This window comes from Ranitomeya variabilis, chromosome 5, assembly GCF_051348905.1.
Source record: "Ranitomeya variabilis isolate aRanVar5 chromosome 5, aRanVar5.hap1, whole genome shotgun sequence".
In the NCBI taxonomy this organism is placed as follows: domain Eukaryota; kingdom Metazoa; phylum Chordata; class Amphibia; order Anura; family Dendrobatidae; genus Ranitomeya; species Ranitomeya variabilis.
This window is the reverse complement of record NC_135236.1, coordinates 456,152,259-456,171,268: the sequence shown is the minus strand read 5'-3', so window position 1 is coordinate 456,171,268 and position 19,010 is coordinate 456,152,259. Positions and strand designations below refer to the sequence as shown.

General features: G+C 41.6%; 1 protein-coding gene across 1 annotated transcript in view; it reads right to left on the bottom strand.

Annotated features, from left to right (window-relative positions):
- The window catches only part of DCN (decorin), a 178,851-nt gene that overhangs the window by 82,045 nt on the left and 77,796 nt on the right, over nt 1-19,010 (bottom strand). The window contains exon 5 of the mRNA XM_077265424.1: nt 16,204-16,317. Coding sequence (XP_077121539.1) covers nt 16,204-16,317 — 114 coding nt within the window. The remainder of the gene's footprint in view (nt 1-16,203; nt 16,318-19,010) is intronic.

Sequence of the window (19,010 nt, the reverse complement as noted above, 5' to 3'; positions counted from 1 at the left end):
GTGTTTCACTACAGATTATAACGCAGAGCCGTGAAAATAATTTTTTTTTTCTCTCAAAAATGATTTTTTAGCCCCCAGCTTTGTATTTTTACAAGGGTAACAGAACAAATTGGACCCCAAAATTTGTTTTCCAATTTGTCCTGAGTACGCTGATACCCCATATGTGGGGGGTAACCACTGTTTGGGCGCATGACAGAGCTCGGAAGGGAAGGAGCGCCATTTGGAATGCAGCCTTAAATGGATTGGTCTGCAGGCATCACGTTGCATTTGCAGAGCCCCTGATGTACCCAAACAGTACAAACCCCCCACAAGTGACCCCATATTGGAAACTAGACCTCCCAAGGAACTTATCTAGATGTGTTTTGAGAAATTTGAACCCCCAAGTGTTTCACTAAAGTTTATAGCGCAAAGCCGTGAAAATAAAAATTCTTTTTTTTTTTCACAAAAATGATTTTTTAGCCCCCAGTTTTGTATTTTCACAAGGGTAACAGGATAAATTAGACCCCAAAAGTTGTTGTCCAATTTGTCCTGAGTACGCTGATACCCCATATGTGGGGGGGAACCACTGTTTGGGTGCATGACAGAGCTCGGAAGGGAAGGAGCGCCATTTGGAATGCAGCCTTAAATGGATTGGTCTGCAGGCGTCACGTTGCATTTGCAGAGCCCCTGATGTACCCAAACAGTACAAACCCCCCACAAGTGACCCCATATTGGAAACTAGACCTCCCAAGGAACTTATCTAGATGTGTTGTGAGAACTTTGAACCCCCAAGTGTTTCACTACAGTTTATAACGCAGAGCTGTGAAAATAAAACATCTTTTTTTTCCCACAAAAATGATTTTTAGCCCCCCAAATTTTTATTTTCCTAAGGATAACAAGAGAACTTGGACCCCAGAAGTTGCTGTTCAATTTGTCCCGAGTACGCTGATAACACATATGTTGGGGTAAACCCCTTTTTGGGCGCACGGGAGAGCTCGGAAGGGAAGGAGCACTGTTTTACTTTTTCAACGCAGAATTGGCTGGAATTGAGATTGGACGCCATGTCGCGCTTGGAGAGCCCCTGATGTGCCTGGACAGTGGAAACTCCCCAATTCTACCTGAAACCCTAACCCAAACACACCCCTAACCCTAATCCCAACGGTAACCCTAACCACACCCCTAGCCCTGACACACCCATAATTCTAATCCCAACCCTAATCCAAACGTAAATGTAATCCAAACCCTAACCCTAACTTTAGCCCCAACCCTAACTTTAGCCCCAACCCTAACTTTACCTCCAACCCTAGCCCTAACCCTAACCCTACCCCTAACCCTAACCCTAAACGTGACTGAAATACATGGCACTGAAATACGTGGCACTGAAATACGTGGCACTGAAATACGTGATACGTGGCACTTAAATACGTGGCACTGAAACACGTGGCACTGAAATATGTGATACGTGGCACTGAAATACGTGGCACTGAAATACGTGGCACTTAAATACGTGGCACTGAAATATGTGATACGTGGCACTTAAATACGTGGCACTGAAATACGTGGCACTGAAATACGTGGCACTGAAATACGTGGCACTTAAATACGTGGCACTGAAATATGTGATACGTGGCACTTAAATACGTGGCACTGAAACACGTGGCACTGAAATACGTGATATGTGGCACTGAAATACGTGGCACTGAAATACGTGGCACTGAAATACGTGGCACTGAAATACGTGGCACTGAAATACGTGGCACTGAAATACGTGGCACTGAAATACGTGGCACTGAAATACGTGATACGTGGCACTGAAATACGTGGCACTGAAATACGTGGCACTGAAATACGTGATACGTGGCACTGAAATACATGGCACTGAAATACGTGGCACTGAAATACGTGGCACTATGACTGTCAGAAAATGTTCATTAAACAGTTAGGGGTGAGGTTAGGGGTAGAGTTAGGGTTAGGGTTTGGATCCCTTTATCACCTTGATGGTGGTGGGTGGCTTTTCAGTGCGTTTTCTGTTTTTTTTCGATAAAAATGCATGCGTTTTTAACGCAAAAAAACGCATGTTTGAAAAAAACCGCATACGTTTGAAAACGCGACCAAACGCGTACAAAAAAACCACATGCGTTTTCAATGTTAAATATAGGGAAAAAACGCATGCTTTTTTTGTGCAAAAAACGCTGCAGACAAAAACGCAAGTGTGAAACCAGCGACGCTTTTTATAGCAAAAAAGTTTTTGTGTCTCCACATTTTGAGACCTATAATTTTTCCACATTTTGCTCCACAGAGTCATCTGAGGTCTTGTTTTTTGCGGGACGAGTTGACGTTTTTATTGGTAACATTTTCGGACACGTGACCATTTTTGATCGCTTTTTATTCCGATTTTTGTGAGGCAGAATGACCAAAAACCTGCTATTCATGAATTTCTTTTTGGGAGAGGCGTTTATACCGTTCCGCGTTTGGTAAAATTGATAAAGAAGTTTTATTCTTCGGGTCAGTACGATTACAGCGATATCTCATTTATATCATTTTTTTATGTTTTGGCGCTTTTATACGATAAAAACTATTTTATAGAAAAAATAATTATTTTGGTATCGCTTTATTCTCAGGACTATAACTTTTTTATTTTTTTGCTGATGATGCTGTATGGTGGCTTGTTTTTTGCGGGACAAGATGACGTTTTCAGCGGTACCATGGATATTTATATCAGTCTTTTTGATCGCGTGTTATTCCACTTTTTGTTCGGCGGTATGGTAATAAAGCATTGTTTTACCTCGTTTTTTTTTTTTTTTTTCTTACGGTGTTTACTGAAGGGGTTAACTAGTGGGGCAGTTTTATAGGTTGGGTCGTTACGGACGCGGCAATACTAAATATGTGTACTTTTATTGTTTTGTTTTTTTTATTAAGATAAAGAAATGTATTTATGGGAATAATATATATATATTTTTTATTATTTATTTAGGATTTTTTTTTTTTTTTTTTTTTACACATGTGGAAAATTTTTTTTTTAACTTTTTTACTTTGTCCCAGGGGGGGGACATCACAGATCATTGATCTGGCAGTGTGCACAGCACTCTGCCAGATCTGCGATCTGCTGTGCAGGGCTGCAGGCTTACCAAGTGTCTGCTCTGAGCAGACACTCGGTAAGCCACCTCCTTCCCTGCAGGACCCGGATGCCGCGGCCATCTTGGATCCGGGACCTGCAGCCAGGAAGGAGGTAGGAGACCCTCGCAGCAACGCGATCACATCGCGTTGCTCCGGGGGTCTCAGGGAAGCCCGCAGGGAGCCCCCTCCCTGCGCGATGCTTCCCTATACCGCCGGTACACTGCGATCATGTTTGATCGCGGTGTGCCGGGGGTAAATGTGCCGGGGGCGGTCCATGACCGCTCCTGGCACATAGTGCCGGATGTCAGCTGCGATAGGCAGCTGACACCCGGCCGCGATCGGCCGCGCTCCCCCCGTGAGCGCGGCCGATCGCGTATGACGTACTATCCCATCGGCGGTCATACGGGCCCACCCCACCTCGACGGGATAGTACGTCAGATGTCAGGAAGGGGTTAAAGAAAGTGGTGGGTTCTGTGGATGCGGCGCCTATGCCACCTCCAGTCTTGGTGGATGGTAATTTGGAGTTTGAGGTCTCCAAGGTGGTTGACTCTCGTATAGTGCGCCGCACTTTACAGTACTTGGTACACTGGCGTGGTTATGGGCCTGAGGAGAGGTCCTGGGTACCAGCCTCGGACATTCATGCGGATCGGCTGGTCAGGTTTTTTCACCATCGCCATCTGGACAAGCCGGGTCCTATAAGCCGTGAGGGCCCTGGGGTCCCTCGTAGAAGGTGGGGTACTGTCATGTCGGACGCTGTTCAGACCAGGTCGTTCGACAGACAGCGGTAATTCCGCTTTTGACCACTATGTGCTCATTGGCGTCGGCTAGATTTTATCTAGCTGGTCCGGGGTTAATTTACCTGATGCTCGGATTGGAAGCTGGGTCATGCCCATTGCCTTTAAATAGTTCTCCTGAACATTGGGCGTCGCCGATTATAGCTTCTGTCTTTTGCGTTGTTATCTCGGTCTGGAGTGGTGAGCTAGTAGTTGGAGTATCGTTGCTGGTGGTGTATTTTCCCTTTGTCTTATTTACTTCTTCCTATATTTGTATTTATTTTGCCCTGCGCATTTATAGTGTATTCCTGAGTGACTGCGGCGTGATGTATATTTTCCGTTATCCTTGTCTGTTCTAACTGTGGGTATTGGTGTATGATCTTTTCACTGGGTGGTGGGCGGTGATTTCAGCCTTGGGTTGAAACAGAAGACAGGGCGAGGGTCGAGGCCTAGACATGCACACCATCAGTGTAAACTCTAGGTAGAGGGTCAGTCAGGATTTCCCTAGTCTGAGGGAAATTGCAGGGGCCCGGGTTATTAGCTCTTGCCCACCTAGTTTCCCCGTGACAGTACCACACGGACCATGCAGGAGACAGCGCTACAGTAAGCGCTGTCCCCCCTGCGTGTTGTGCTGAAGCCGCCATTCATTCCTTCTCCCCAGCAGCGTTCGCTGGAGAGAAGGAATGAAAAATCATGTTTTTTAATTTTTTTTTGTTTTTAAAATAAAGTTCCCGGTCAGCTCCCGCCTCCCACCCCCTGTGCGCCCGCCCGCTGGCATTAAAATACTCACCCAGATGCTTCCTCTCAGTGCCGCAGCTTGTCCTGTATGAGCGGTCACGTGGTGCCGCTCATTACAGTGATGAATATGCGGCTCCACCCCTGACATGTCTCCGTGTTTTTCAAACGGACACACGGTCCATGAAAACATGCTGACATGTGCAGAGACACATTGATTTTAATGTGTCTACGTGAGTCATTGTCTCCGGTATGTGAGAAAACTGTGACCACATGTACCGGAGCTACTGACGTGTGAAACAGGCCTAAAAGTGGTTTTCCTAACAAAAAAAAATTTGGTTTCAAAATTGTGCTGATGTAAAGTAGACATGTGAAAAATGTTATTTATTAACTATTTTGTTTGACATATCTCTGTGATTTAAGGGCATGAAAATTCAAAGTTGAAAAATTGCGAAATTTTCGCCAAATTTCCGTTTTTTTCACAAATAATCACAAGTAACATCTAAGAAAGTTTACCACTATGATGAAGTACAATATGTCATGAAAAAACATTGTGAAACACCATGATCCACTCAAGTGTTCTAGAGTTATTACCTCATAAAGTGACAGTGGTCACAATTGTAAAAATTGGCCTGGTCATTAACGTGCAAACCACCCTCGGAAGGTAAAGGGGTTAAGGTATGTTACTTCAGAATTGTGTTGTAAACACCTTAATGAATCAAGCCCATATTATAGAACAAAGGGGTTTGCGGAAGCACAACAGGAACATAAGTCAGGGTGCATATTTATTGGTATATGCACTTATCACTTTATTGTTGTTGCTTTGTTGGTTCTGTAATTCACATTTTATGTATTTGGTCAATGTGCAATTCATTATATGCAACAAAAAGTGGAATAAAATGTGATAAAAAAGACAAGTATAAATAAAAATGGTACTGCTGAAAACGTCATCTTGTCCCACAAAAAACAAGCCATCACACAGCTCCAACAGAGGAAAAATAAAAAAGTTATAGCTCTCAGAATAAAGTGATGGAAAAATAATTATTTTTTCTATAAAATAATTTTTATTGAGTAAAGGCCCCAAAACATAAAAAAAAGATATACCGTATTTTTCCTGACCATAAGACACACTTTTTTTCCTCTAAATTTGGGAGGAAATGTGGGGTGCGTCTTATGGTAGGGATGTAACGTGGGGAGGGGGCAGCGGCGAGTGGGATCGCACTGGGATTCCACTGATAGGAGGCAGGAAAATGTCCCTGCTGTAGGAATCCGGTGCTGGGGAAACCACGTGGTCCCAATGATTAAAGTGAAGGAATAATCATTAACTGCTTCCCCGCCCACCTGTCAGTGCCAAGCAGTGAGCGGGGAGCAGCAAATGAATATTCCTTCACTTAAACAGCGGACCCACATGGTTACCCCAGCGCCAGATTCCTGTAGCAGCTGGGGAAATTGTGTGTCCAGTGGAGGAGGGGGCAGGAGCAGAGTGCCAGAGGAGAGAGGGATGTCTCACACCTAACAGCACAGCTCCGACCCGGGCTGTGCTGGATGCTTAGTACTGTGCTGCGGCATAAGGACCTGTGTCATGAAGAGGGCGGACTGGAGCATCACATGACAGCACAGAGCCCTCCCTCTTCATGTTGTCATCACAGGTCCTTCAGACACCGCACTAGAATCTGCAAGCTTCCTCTTATGAGCTGTGGAGAGGCAACAAGACAGAGGGCTCTGTGCGCTCATGGGATGCTCCAGCTTTTTACCTCACCACAGCGTGGCTGGCTGCCACAATTAAAAGGTTAGTCTTTACAACACACAATAAAGCACTCTGCCACTCCTGTGGTGAACTGTAACTCCCAGCATGCCATTTTTCAGTGCTGGAGTGGTGGTTTAAATATAAGCCCTTTACCCCCATTCTTATACTCACCCTCCAGCGTCTTCATATAGTACTTAACAGACACCACACTGGTCCCGCAGCACCATCTTCTACCCATAGCTTCCAATATAATAACGTACTATTATATATAACAACACCACATATAATAGTATGCTATTTATGTTATTACATTTTACCACATTTTTTGCCTCAAATATTTTTTTCCCTATTTTCCTCCTCTAAAACCTGGGTGCGTCTTATAGTCCGGTGCATCCTATAGTCTGAAAAATACGGTAACTGTGGTATTGCTGTAATCGTCCTGACCCGAACAATAAAGCTGCCTTATCAATTTTACCGCAAGGAAATGACATAACCGCCTGAATTGCTGGTTCTTTTTCATTCTGTCTCCCACAAATCGCAATAGAAAGCAAACAAAAATGACATGCGTCTGAAAATGGTACCCATAAACATGTCAGCTAGTCTTGGAAAAATCAAACCCTCACATGACTCTGAGGGCTGCAATATGGAAAAATTATAGCTTTCAATATATGGTGATGGAAAAACTATTTTTTGCAATAAAAGCATCTGTTACTGTGTGACAGTAGCCAAACATAAAATATATATATATATAAATCTGATATCGCTGTAATCGCACCCTCTGGAAGAATAAAGTCATCTACTCACTTATACCACATGAGGAATGGTGTGAAAAAAATATAAAACCAATTCTTTATCTGCTGTTTTGTTCATCCTGCCTCCCAAGGATCTCAGGCTTGGAGCACATTTATCCTGTGCTCTATGCTGAGCACTTACATCACAGTTTCCATGTAAATCTCTGAAATATGTGATTCAGACGGAACCCCAGGCAGAAGATTCCCTATAGTGAGACAGATGGAGGCACTGTGGACGCCATAGGACCTATGATCCAGCAGTGTCCATCTTTCTAGGATTGCATAAAAGTGCAGTCGACCATAATTTTGTTGTATGCCTCTATTCAGTGTTGCTCTTCTTTTCAGAAGTGTGAACTGTGGTCGACCTTGCTTTTATGCACGCCTAAAAAGATGGACACAGCTGGATCACAGCTCAGACGGCTTCCACAGTGCCTCCATCTACCTCATTAGGGCTCATACTCACTTGCGAGCAACTCTGATGAGTCTCGCATGTTAATACCCGGCACTGCACCCCGCACTCAGGAGCGGTGCGTGCAGCTGCATGTATTGCTATGCGGCCCCATGCTCCGATATGAGTGCCGGGTGCAGTGCCGGGTATTGCCGTGCGAGACTCATCCGAGTTGCTCGCAAGTGAGTATGAGCCCTTATAGTGGATCTTCCACCACGGGTTCCATCTGAATTAAGTGTTTCAGAGATTTACATGGAAGCCCCAGTGTAAGCGCTCAGTGTAGAGCACTGGATAAATGTGACTCGAGGTTTACTGCGATCTTTGAGAGACAGAATTAAAAAAATCAACATCAGATGAAGAATTGGTTTCATTTCTTAGTTATGCCATTCCTCGTGCGGTATAAGTGATGAGACGACTTTATTCTTTGTGCTGGTGTGATTACAGAGGTACTAGATTTATATTTTTTTATGTTTGGCTGCTGTCACACACTAAAAGAAGCGTTTTATTTGGCATCCCCTAATTTTGATATCTATAATATTTCTATCTTTTGTCAGACAGTATCATGTGAGGGATTGTTTTCTGTGGGACGAGTTGACATTTTTATTGGTAACATTTTAGGGCACATAACATTATTTGATTGCCTTCTTTTCTGATTTTTGTAAGGCAGGATGAACAAAAGCCAGCAATTCAGGAATTGTTTTCATGGAGGGGGGAGGGTTAATCTCATGTGGTAAAATTGATAATGAAGCTTTATTCTTCAGGTCAGTACGATTGCAGCGATACCTCATTCATGTCATTTTTTTATGTTTTGGCGCTTTTCACTGTACCATTTTTATTTACATTTGTCTTTTTGATCTTGTTTATTCCACTGGTTTTCCAGCATAGTTTGCCATGGTTTTCTTATATGGCATTCCCTGAACGGGTTACTTAGTGTGACACCTTTATAGATGGGGTCGTTCTGGATGCGGTGATACCAAACATGTGTACTTTTGCTTATTTTTATTTTTTTACATAAAAATATATATTTATTAGTGAACTGACACCCGCTCATGACGTGCTATGTCTGTAATTGGTCATAAAGGGATTTCACAACATGAATGATTTATTATTGCTGCATTTCATTGTTGTACAGTGAGTGTTATGCATCTATGGGGTTGTCATGGTTTTAATCAAGGAAATATATGATGACTAAAAAAACTTATTAGAATAAGTCATCTTATCACTTATAATGCATGAGGAACGGTGGAAAAAAAATAAATAAAACCAAGACTTAATCTGCGGTTGATTTTTTCATTCTGTCTCACAAAGTTCACAGTGAGGCTCGGCGCACATTTACCCTGCACTCTACGGGGTTTCCATGTAAATCTCTGAAATACGTGATTCAGATGGAACCCCCGGAGAAAGATTCTGTGTAATGAGGCAGATGGAGTCACTGGTCGTCGTTTTAGGAGTGCATAAACCGTTGGCCACACTTTTGTGCACTTTTGAAAAGAAGGACACCACTGAACAGAGGCCAGACAGAGTCCAAAATAACTGTGTTTCCTTATTATATGAAAATGGATCTCTTGGGGGTTTCATTTGAATCTCGTCACTTAGAAATTTAGATGGAAACGCCAATGTAAGTAGAGCCCAGGATAAATGTGATCCAAACTGTTATATAAAATGTTATCAACAAAAGCTTCCACTCAATCCACAAAAAAGCAAGTACCCACTCAGGTGCATCATATGTCAATGAAAATATATGGGGTTTCCATGTTACCGGTAGTGCAAAGGCTCTGGAATAGCGCTAGGGCTCCTTTTGGCCCCCTAAAAGAAATCCAACAAATTATGCAGCCCCAAATCAAAATGCCCATATCCCTTCTTAGCCCTACAGTCTGCTTAAACCTCATGTAGCGTCCACATTTTTGGCAGGTGTATAATTTTCAAAATGGTGTTACTTGAGGTCTGATTCTGCTCTATTCTGCCAACTATTCTAGGAAAATCTGTGCACCAGGAGGCAAATAGCGCTCTTTACATTCCGAGTCTCACTGTGTGGCTAAGCAGTACTGTACAACCACATATGGGGTATTTCCACATTCTGTACAAACTGTGTCACAAATTTTGGTGCCATTTTAACCCATTTCCCCTTGTGAACATGTAAAATGTGGGTCTAAAACTAAATTTTGGTGGTAAAAATGAAAATATTTTTCTTCACTGCCCAATGGTATAAAATTATGCGACGCAGCCATGGTGTCAATGTGATCACTGCATGCTTTGATTAATTAATTAATAGATGGAGTTTGTAAAATGGGGTCACATATTGAGGTTCTGCTTTTCTGACACCTCAGGGGCTCTTCCAGTGGGTCATGGCACCTGCAAACCATAACAGTAAAATGTTTACTATAATATGGCACTCCTTCCCTTCTGAGCTTTGCACTGTGCCTCAAAGGTAATTCTCGATTACATGCAGTGAATTGCTGCAATCAGGAGAAATTGCACAAAAAACTGTGAGGTTTATTTTTCTTATTAGCCTTTATAAAAATTTGGGGCTAAAACAACATTTTATCTGTAGAAATGTAATTATTCTTTCTTCACCGACCAATAGTATTAATTTCTATAAGGCATGTGGTCTGAATATGCTCAATGCACCCCTAGACGAAAGAATTCAAAGATGTAGTTTTGTAAAATAACATCACTTATTAGAGGTTTCTGCTGTTCTGGCACCTCAGGGGCTCTGCCAACTCCACTATGGCGCTTCTTCCATTTTGAGCTTTGCACTGTGGCTCAAAAGTAGTTTTCAACCACATAGGTGGTATTGGAGAAATGCAAGAACATATTTTTGGGTCCCTCTTCTCCTATTATCCATGTGAAAATAAAAAATTGAGGGTGAAAAGAAAACTTTTGTGTGAAAAATTTAAATTTTTATTTTCACAGTTCTTCATTATAAACTTCTGTGAAGCACCTGGGGGTTCAAGGTGCCTAACACACAGCGAGATACTTTCCTTTATTGGTCTCGTTTCCAAAAGTGGTCACTTATGCAGGTTTTCTACTCTTTAGGTACATCAGGGGCTATCCAAATGCGACATGGTGTCTGCTCTCGATTGCACCCATTTTCGAGTTCATACAGTCAAACAGCGCTCCTTCCCTTCCAAGTGCTTCCATGCACCCAACAGTTTTGTTTTTACCCACATATGAGGTAACGACATACTCAGAAGAAATTGCACAACAAATTTTGAGGTTCATTTTCTCCTGCTACACTTGGAAAAATAAAAACTTTGGGGCTAAAGTAAAAAAAATTTGAAAAAACTTAAATATTATTTTTTTTTCTTCCACATTCCATTAATTAATGTGAAGCACCTGAAGAGTAAATAAACTTCTTGAATGAGATTTTGAGGACTTTCAGGGTTGCAGTTTTTAGAAAGGTGTCACTTTAGAATATTTTCTTTCATTAAAAAAATATGATATGGTCCCTTAAAAAATGGTTTTGCAAACTTTGTTTCAAAAATGACAAATTGTTGATCAACTCTTAACACTTCTAACTGACAAAAAAAAATATGTTTCAAAAATTGTGCTGATATTAATTAGACATGTCGTAAAGGTTATTTGCTAACTATACTGTATGACATATCTCTCTGGTTTAAGGGCATAAGAAATAAAATTCTGAAAATTATGAAAATTTTGCCAAATTCCCTATATTTTCATAAAGAAACACAAGTCATCCCAAAAATTTTCACCACTATCATGAAGTACAGTATGTCACAAAAAAAAAAACATTTTCCAGAATCATTGGAATCCATTGAAGCATTTTAGAGCTATTACCTCATAAAGTGACACTGATCAGATTTACAAAATAAGTTTCGGTAATTAACGTACAAAGTGACATGGTCCTTAAGGGGTTAAGTAAACCCCACTTTCTGATACTGGACACTACATTGTGACCCAAAATTCTTTGGTAATTCTGGAAGGGAAGTGACCAAAATGTGTACGTACAGTGAAGGAAATAATTATTTGATCTCTTGCTGATTTTGTAAGTTTGTCCACAGTCTTGAACAGTCTATAATTTTAAGGGTAGGTTAATTTCAACAGTGAGAGATAGAATATCATAAGTAAAACCCAGAGAAACACATTGTATAAACTATATAAATGTATTTTCATTTTACAGTGAGAAATAAGTATTTGATCCCCTACCAATCATTAAGGGTACCGTCACACAGTACCATTTTGATCGCTACGACGGTACGATTCGTGACGTTCTAGCGATATCGTTACGATATCGCAGTGTCTGACACGCAGCAGCGATCAGGGATCCTGCTGAGAATCGTACGTCGTAGCAGATCGTATGGAACTTTCTTTCGTCGCTTGATCACCCGCTGACATCGCTGGATCGTTGTGTGTGACAGCGATCCAGCGATGTGTTCGCTTGTAACCAGGGTAAACATCGGGTAACTAAGCGCAGGGCCGTGCTTAGTAACCCGATGTTTACCGTGGTTACCAGCGTAAACGTAAAAAAAACAAACAGTACATGCTCACCTGCGGGTCCCCCAGCGTCTGCTTCCTGACACTGACTGAGCTCCGGCCCTAACAGCACAGCGGTGACGTCACCGCTGTGCTTTCACTTTCACTTTAGGGCCGGGCTCAGTCAGTGTCAGGAAGCAGACGCTGGGGGACCCGCAGGTGAGCATGTACTGTTTGTTTTTTTTACGTTTACGCTGGTAACCACGGTAAACATCGGGTTACTAAGCGCGGCCCTGCGCTTAGTTACCCGATGTTTACCCTGGTTACCGTGGACTTCGGCATCGCTCCAGCGCCGTGATTGCAACGTGTGACCGCAGTCTACGACGCTGGAGCGATAATCATACAATCGCTGCGACGTCACGGATCGTGCCGTCGTAGCGATTAAAATGGTACTGTGTGACGGTACCCTAAGAGTTTTGGCTCCTACAGACTAGTTAGACGCTCCTAATCAACCCATTGTCTGCATTAAAGACAGCTGTCTTACATAGTCACCTGTCCGGAGAATTAATTAATCAGTCAGACTCTAAACAATACAACATGGACAAGACCAAAGAGCTTTATAAGGATGTCAGGGACAAGATCATAGACCTGCACAAAGCTGGAATGGGCTACAAAACCATAAATAAGATGTTGGGTGAGAAGGAGACAACTGTTGGTACAATAGAATGAAAATGGAACAAATATAAAATGACTGTCAATTAAAATCGATCTGGGACACCATGCAAAATCTCACCTCGTGGGGTACCATCGATCATGAGAAAGGTGAGAGATCAGCCTAAAACTACACGGGGGGAACTAACTTGTTAATGATCTCAAGGCAGCTGAAACCACAGTCACCAAGAAAACCAATGGTAACGCATTATGCCATAAAGGTTTAAAATTCTGCAGTGCACGCAAGGTACCCCTGCTCAAGAAGGCACATGTGCAGGCCCATCTGAAGTTTGCCAATGAAAACCTGCATGATTCTGTGAGTGATTGGGAGAAGGTACTGTGGTCAGATGAGACAAAAATTGAGGTCTTTGGCATTAACTTAACTCGCCGTGTTTGGAGGAAGGGAAATGCTGCCCATGACCCAAAGAACACAGTCCACCATTGTCAAGCATGGAGGTGGAAACATTATGTTTTTGGGGTGTTTCTCTTCACTTCATCAATGGGAGGATGGATGGAGCCATGTACCGTAAAATCCTGAGTGACAACCTCCTTCCCTCCACCAGGACATTAAAAATGGGTCTTGGCTGGGTCTTCCTAGACAGTGACTCAAAACATACGGCCAAGGCAACAAAGGAGTGGCTCAAAAAGAAGCATATTAAGGTCATGGAGTGGCTTAGCCAGTCTCCAGACCTTAAGCCCACAGAAAACTTACGGAGGGAGTTAAAGCTCCAAGTTGCCAAGTGACAGCCACAAAATCTTATTGATTTAGAGATGATCTGCAAAGAGGAGTGGACCAAAATTCCTCCTGACATGTGCACATCATCACCTACAAAAAATGTCTGACTGCTGTGCTTGCCACTAAGTATTAAATACTTATTTCTCACTGAAAAATGCAAATAAATTTATATAATTTATACAATGTGATTTTCTGGATTTTATTTTTGATATTTTATCGCTGAATGTTAAAATTAACCTACCCTTAAAATTATAAACTGCTCATGTATTTGCCAGTGGGCAAACTTACAAAATCAGCAAAGGATCAAATAATTATTTAATTCACTGTATAAAGGTACACAAACACAATCACCGCATCCTGTCTGAATTTGCCATGAGACAAAGGTTTGCCCAGTCCATGTACTGGAACAGGTGTTAACCAGGATGGGGGAGATGAACCTTAGCCAGTGGGTGGGAAGAATACAATAGACTACTGACATCATTCCCCTCACCTGAAACTGAACATGACCCCTTTAGCTGGACATAAAGAGTTGAGACAAATATGTGCTCGCTTTCTTACTCCATTTTGGTATTATGACGAGTATATCTTGCCGAGTACACTCTTACACCCTGATCCGTTGTAGCACCTTACTTACTAGGCCCTGAATACCATGTGTATATATATATATATATATATATATATATATATATATATATATATATATATATATATATAGACAGTTAGGCTAGGTGCGCACGTTGAATATTTTCTTGCAGAAAGTTCTGCAAGGTTTCTGCATCTCTTGGCAGGAAAAATGCTGCTGCAAAAACATGCGTTTTTTGGATGCGTTTTTTTCCATGCGCTTTTGTCCAACAATGAAGGGTTTTTGAGCTAAACAAAGATATTTAGAAAAAAAGTTTTGTGATGCAATTTCTTGGTTTAACAACACCTTTTTATGCTGCAGCAGTGGCTTCAGGGTGATGGGGCTTGGTGTCAGCTGCTGTCAATGACACCTAGCCCTAGGCTTAAGGTACCTTCACACTACACGACTTTGCAACGATAACGATAGCGATCCGTGACGTTGCAGCGTCCTGGATAGCGATATCGTTGTGTTTGACACGCAGCAGCGATCTGGATCCCGCTGTGATATCGCTGGTCGTTGCTGAAAGTCCAAAACTTTATTTGGTCGTCAGATCGGCGTGTATCGTCATGTTTGACAGCAAAAGCAACGATGCCAGCAATGTTTTACAATGGTAACCAGGGTAAATATCGGGTTACTAAGCGCAGGGCCGTGCTTAGTAACCCGATATTTACCCTGGTTACCATTGTAAATGTAAAAAAAAAACAGTACATACTCACCTTCTGATGTCCGTCAGGTCCCTGGCCGTCTGCTTCCCGCACTGACTGTGAGCGCCGGCTGGCCGTAAAGCACAGCACAGCTGTGACGTCACCACTGTGCTCTGCTTTTACTTTACGGCCGGCCGGAGCTCACAGTCAGTGCGGGAAGCAGACGGCCAGGGACCTGACGGACATCAGAAGGTGAGTATGTACTGGGTTTTTTTTACATTTACAATGGTAACCAGGGTAAATATCGGGTTACTAAGCGCGGCCCTGCACTTAGTAACCCGATGTTTACCCTGGTTACCCGGGGACCGGCATCGTTGGTCGCTGGAGAGCTGTCTGTGTGACAGCTCATCAGCGACGCTGCAGCGATCGGCATCGTTGTCGATATCACTGCAGCGTCGCTTAATGTGACGGTACCTTTAGTAATGAAAAGATGTCAGCCTGACATTCTTATTACTAAGCCAGTAGGTAAACACAAACACACATAAACACAAACACACACACATTGTCACCAGCCTATGTAGGAGCATTAACATAACAAACGCAAATAGGCCGTAGCCACATAAACTCTGTCTCCAGCATCCAATCCAGCTGTTATGGTAGACTACAAAAACTCACTGTGCAGCAACTGAATGTCTCACACCTCACACGGACTGTAAATGACTCAGCTGCTCTTAACAAGTCTCATTATTTCAGAGAAGGTATTATTCATGCTTATGTCTTCACAAGGTAAGGGTGGAGTATACAAGGGGCAATAATAGTGCAGACCGAACTGGCGTTCTGCATCTTCCCAGTTTAGTGAACCAATTGTGATTTAAAAAAACAATTAGGCTGATTAGAATTGGCTGAATTCCATCTATTCTCAAAATGTTTGTTTATTATACCAATCTAAATGAAAAAAAATGTGTATATATATATATATATATATATATATATATATATATATATATATATATATATATCAAATAAATAATGTACTTTTGCTAGAATGTAACGACTGCAAGCTTGTCAAATGGTAATTATGAAATTAACTATAGTAGCGTTAACTTGTGCACCTTTATGTTAGAGTGATTTCAAAAACTTCATAAAGCATTAAAACAAGTATATTTCTTCCAAAAAGTGTGCTGTGCCTGTCAGCAGGGTGCATGAGCTATTACTGTCCTATTCACTAACAGATCTGAGCTGCAATATCTTGCTGTTTGGAGGATTGTACCAGAGTGAAAATATGTCACCCTGTGATCAATGCCTTTGCTTTAATAAACTACTTAATACTGTTGCAAGAACTGCATGAGAGGTGGCTTTCTCTGCTGAGCAGCAATACGAGATAGGACACATGGACAATTCTAGCATTGTTTTATAAAGAAAACCTGGTTGGAGATGCCAATGAAAAGACAAAATGCATGCTTTACCTTTAGGGACATTTGTAATATTGGTGTCTGCAATTCGGAGGTAGGACAGTTTCTTCATTCCTAGAAAAGCTCCTTTTTCAATCCCAGAACTTTCAATTGGATTTGTGCCTAGTTCTACAAAATGGACATAGCAATCAAATCTCAGAAAGCAGCATACAGCAACAATTTAAAACAATATACAATATCATTTTGTAAATGTATTACATTTTTAGTCTGAAACACTTAATGCAAAAATTAAAGACCTGGCATCAAGTATAGTAAACAGAATCACTGGCTTGTGTTGCATTTGTTAAAATTTCTTTCCTTACTCTACAGACAAAATGTGAAGGCTGCAGTCGATCAGTGATTGCTGAGAGACTACACTGGTCATGCCTTCCCCATCCTCCCCAGATGTTGGTGCCAGGTGACTCGAGGGGAACATAGTACCAAATGCAGAGAGGCAACAATGGTCTAGGAGGTGAGTCTAGATGAGCCCATTAAACTTAAATTTAAAAGTAGGAAACCCCTTTAAAAATTGGAAACAATTGTGGTTAGTATCTTCTAATTTTAGCAGATTAAATTAAAATGTTACTTTAAAATATGTAAATCTAGACTTTGCATGTTACCGTCAAATGGTTTATAAATAACAACAGATTGCTTCAACATAGCCACCAAAGAGAAGGTCAGTTTTTTTTACTTACATTTTTATTACCCCTATGTTGCTTAGCACTGGTTGAGTTAACAAACATTTTAGTAAGATTTATTTTTGCTAAACAGTCTGTTTTATATTCAAAAACAAACGGTTTATTGCAGTAGAGATGAGCAGATTGATTAGTAGGACTCAGGTCCAGCGTCCAGGTCAGTGGTGGCCAGATGGGAAGCCAGCAAATCTCTTACCTTTTGGACATCTCCAGCTTGCTTTTGATTAGGCATGACTGGCATGATATCATCAATGCTATGAGATGCACAGATGACATTGCATAAACCCTTATAGATCAATTGGAGCACCAGGACACCGGAAGGGAAGAGATTAGCTGACCACCCGTTTAGTCGCCAGGAACCACTGACCTGGATGCTGGATCGGAGTCCCACAAATCAATCCTCTTATCTCTACTAGCTACATCTTTTACTACAATATTCCATATGTTTTGGAACATAAAGTAAAAATCTTCCTAAAATGTATATGCATTTTATAATCTGAGGGCTGCTTCTAGTGTTCCACGTCATTCTTACTAGTCAGTGAAAGAACTGCTCTTTCTCCTCCTGACCGACATTGATCTGCCAGGTCAGTGCAGAGTATCAGAGAAAGCTATTAAGACTTGCACAAATGCTTCCTGAGTAGCTGAATGACATTTCACTTGACTTGCTGGAAGACCTTTCTTGTCATATGATCAGGAACTTCAACATGTAGTAATGTATAAAGCTGTGTGTGTATGTTGAAGACTTGTGTGTGCATAGCAGAACTAGATATGTGTATGTAGCAGAGCTGTGTGTGGACATAACAGTGCTGTATATTTATGCAGCAGAGCTGTACATGTATGTAGGAGAACTTTGAGTGTATGTAGCATAGCTGTATCTGGAGGTAGCACAGCTGTGTGTTTACACAGCAGAGCTATGTGTAAGTATGAGAGCTGTGTGTGTATGTAGCAGAACTGTGTGTATGAAAGAGAGCTGTGTGTTTACATGGCAGAGCTATATGTGTAAGTAGGAGAGGTGTGTGAGCATATAGTAGAGCTGTATATGTATGTAGCAGACCTGTATGTGCATGTATGATGGAGAGCTGTGTGTCTATGTAGAAGAGTTTGTGGGTGTATGTAAGAGAGCTGAGCTGTGTGTGCAAGCAGGAAAGCTGTGTTTATATAGCTAAGCTGTATTTGTATGTAGCAGAGCTGTGTGTGTATGTCAGACAGTGTTTTTATAAGTTCACCTATATATAGCAAGGCTTAATCTGTGGCACTTCCCACAACAATATATGAACCAATCAGAAGAAAATGGAAGCAAACGCCAAATTAAATCTAAACACTTTATTAATAAACAAAATTGGTGCAAGTACAAAAAATTAAAATATGAAGATACTAGTGCACAATAAAACTGCCCTGCTGGGTAATACACCCCTAATAAATGCTAAATGTCCCCGTTTGTTAACGCCCACTTGGCTAAATACCATATATTTTATTATAGAGGCCGTTAAAAATTCAAGAAATTATTCATATACAAAGTGGCTTATACAAGCCTACATATCATTAAGGAGGCAAAAAAATCACCCTCAGTACTGTATATGAAATACAGAATCAAATAGACAAAAAATTGCTATTAGACATAATCAATCATAAATTATATATAATATGTAGTGCAATAATGCGGGTAAAAAGATACCTCAATAACATCTTAGGTATAGCAGACATAAATCAGTCTATGCTTAAATCAATATAAACGCAGTGTAAAGAGCACACCTGCAAGGGGCATAGCCTCACTTATTTAAAGCAGGCATATCCAGCTTAGTAGTCTTAACAGCAACAAAAAGTGGACAGTGGGATATCAGCTAAAATAGACATAAGGAAAGGGGTATACGACCTAGTTGAGCAGTATGGGTCCCCGACGCACGTTTCGCATTCCTGCTTCTTCCTGGTAAATCCCCCAGGAAGAAGCAGGAACGCGAAACGTGCGTCGGGGACCCATACTGCTCAACTAGGTCGTATACCCCTTTCCTTATGTCTATTTTAGCTGATCTCCCACTGTCCACTTTTTGTTGCTGTTAAGACTACTAAGCTGGATATGCCTGCTTTAAATAAGTGAGGCTATGCCCCTTGCAGGTGTGCTCTTTACAC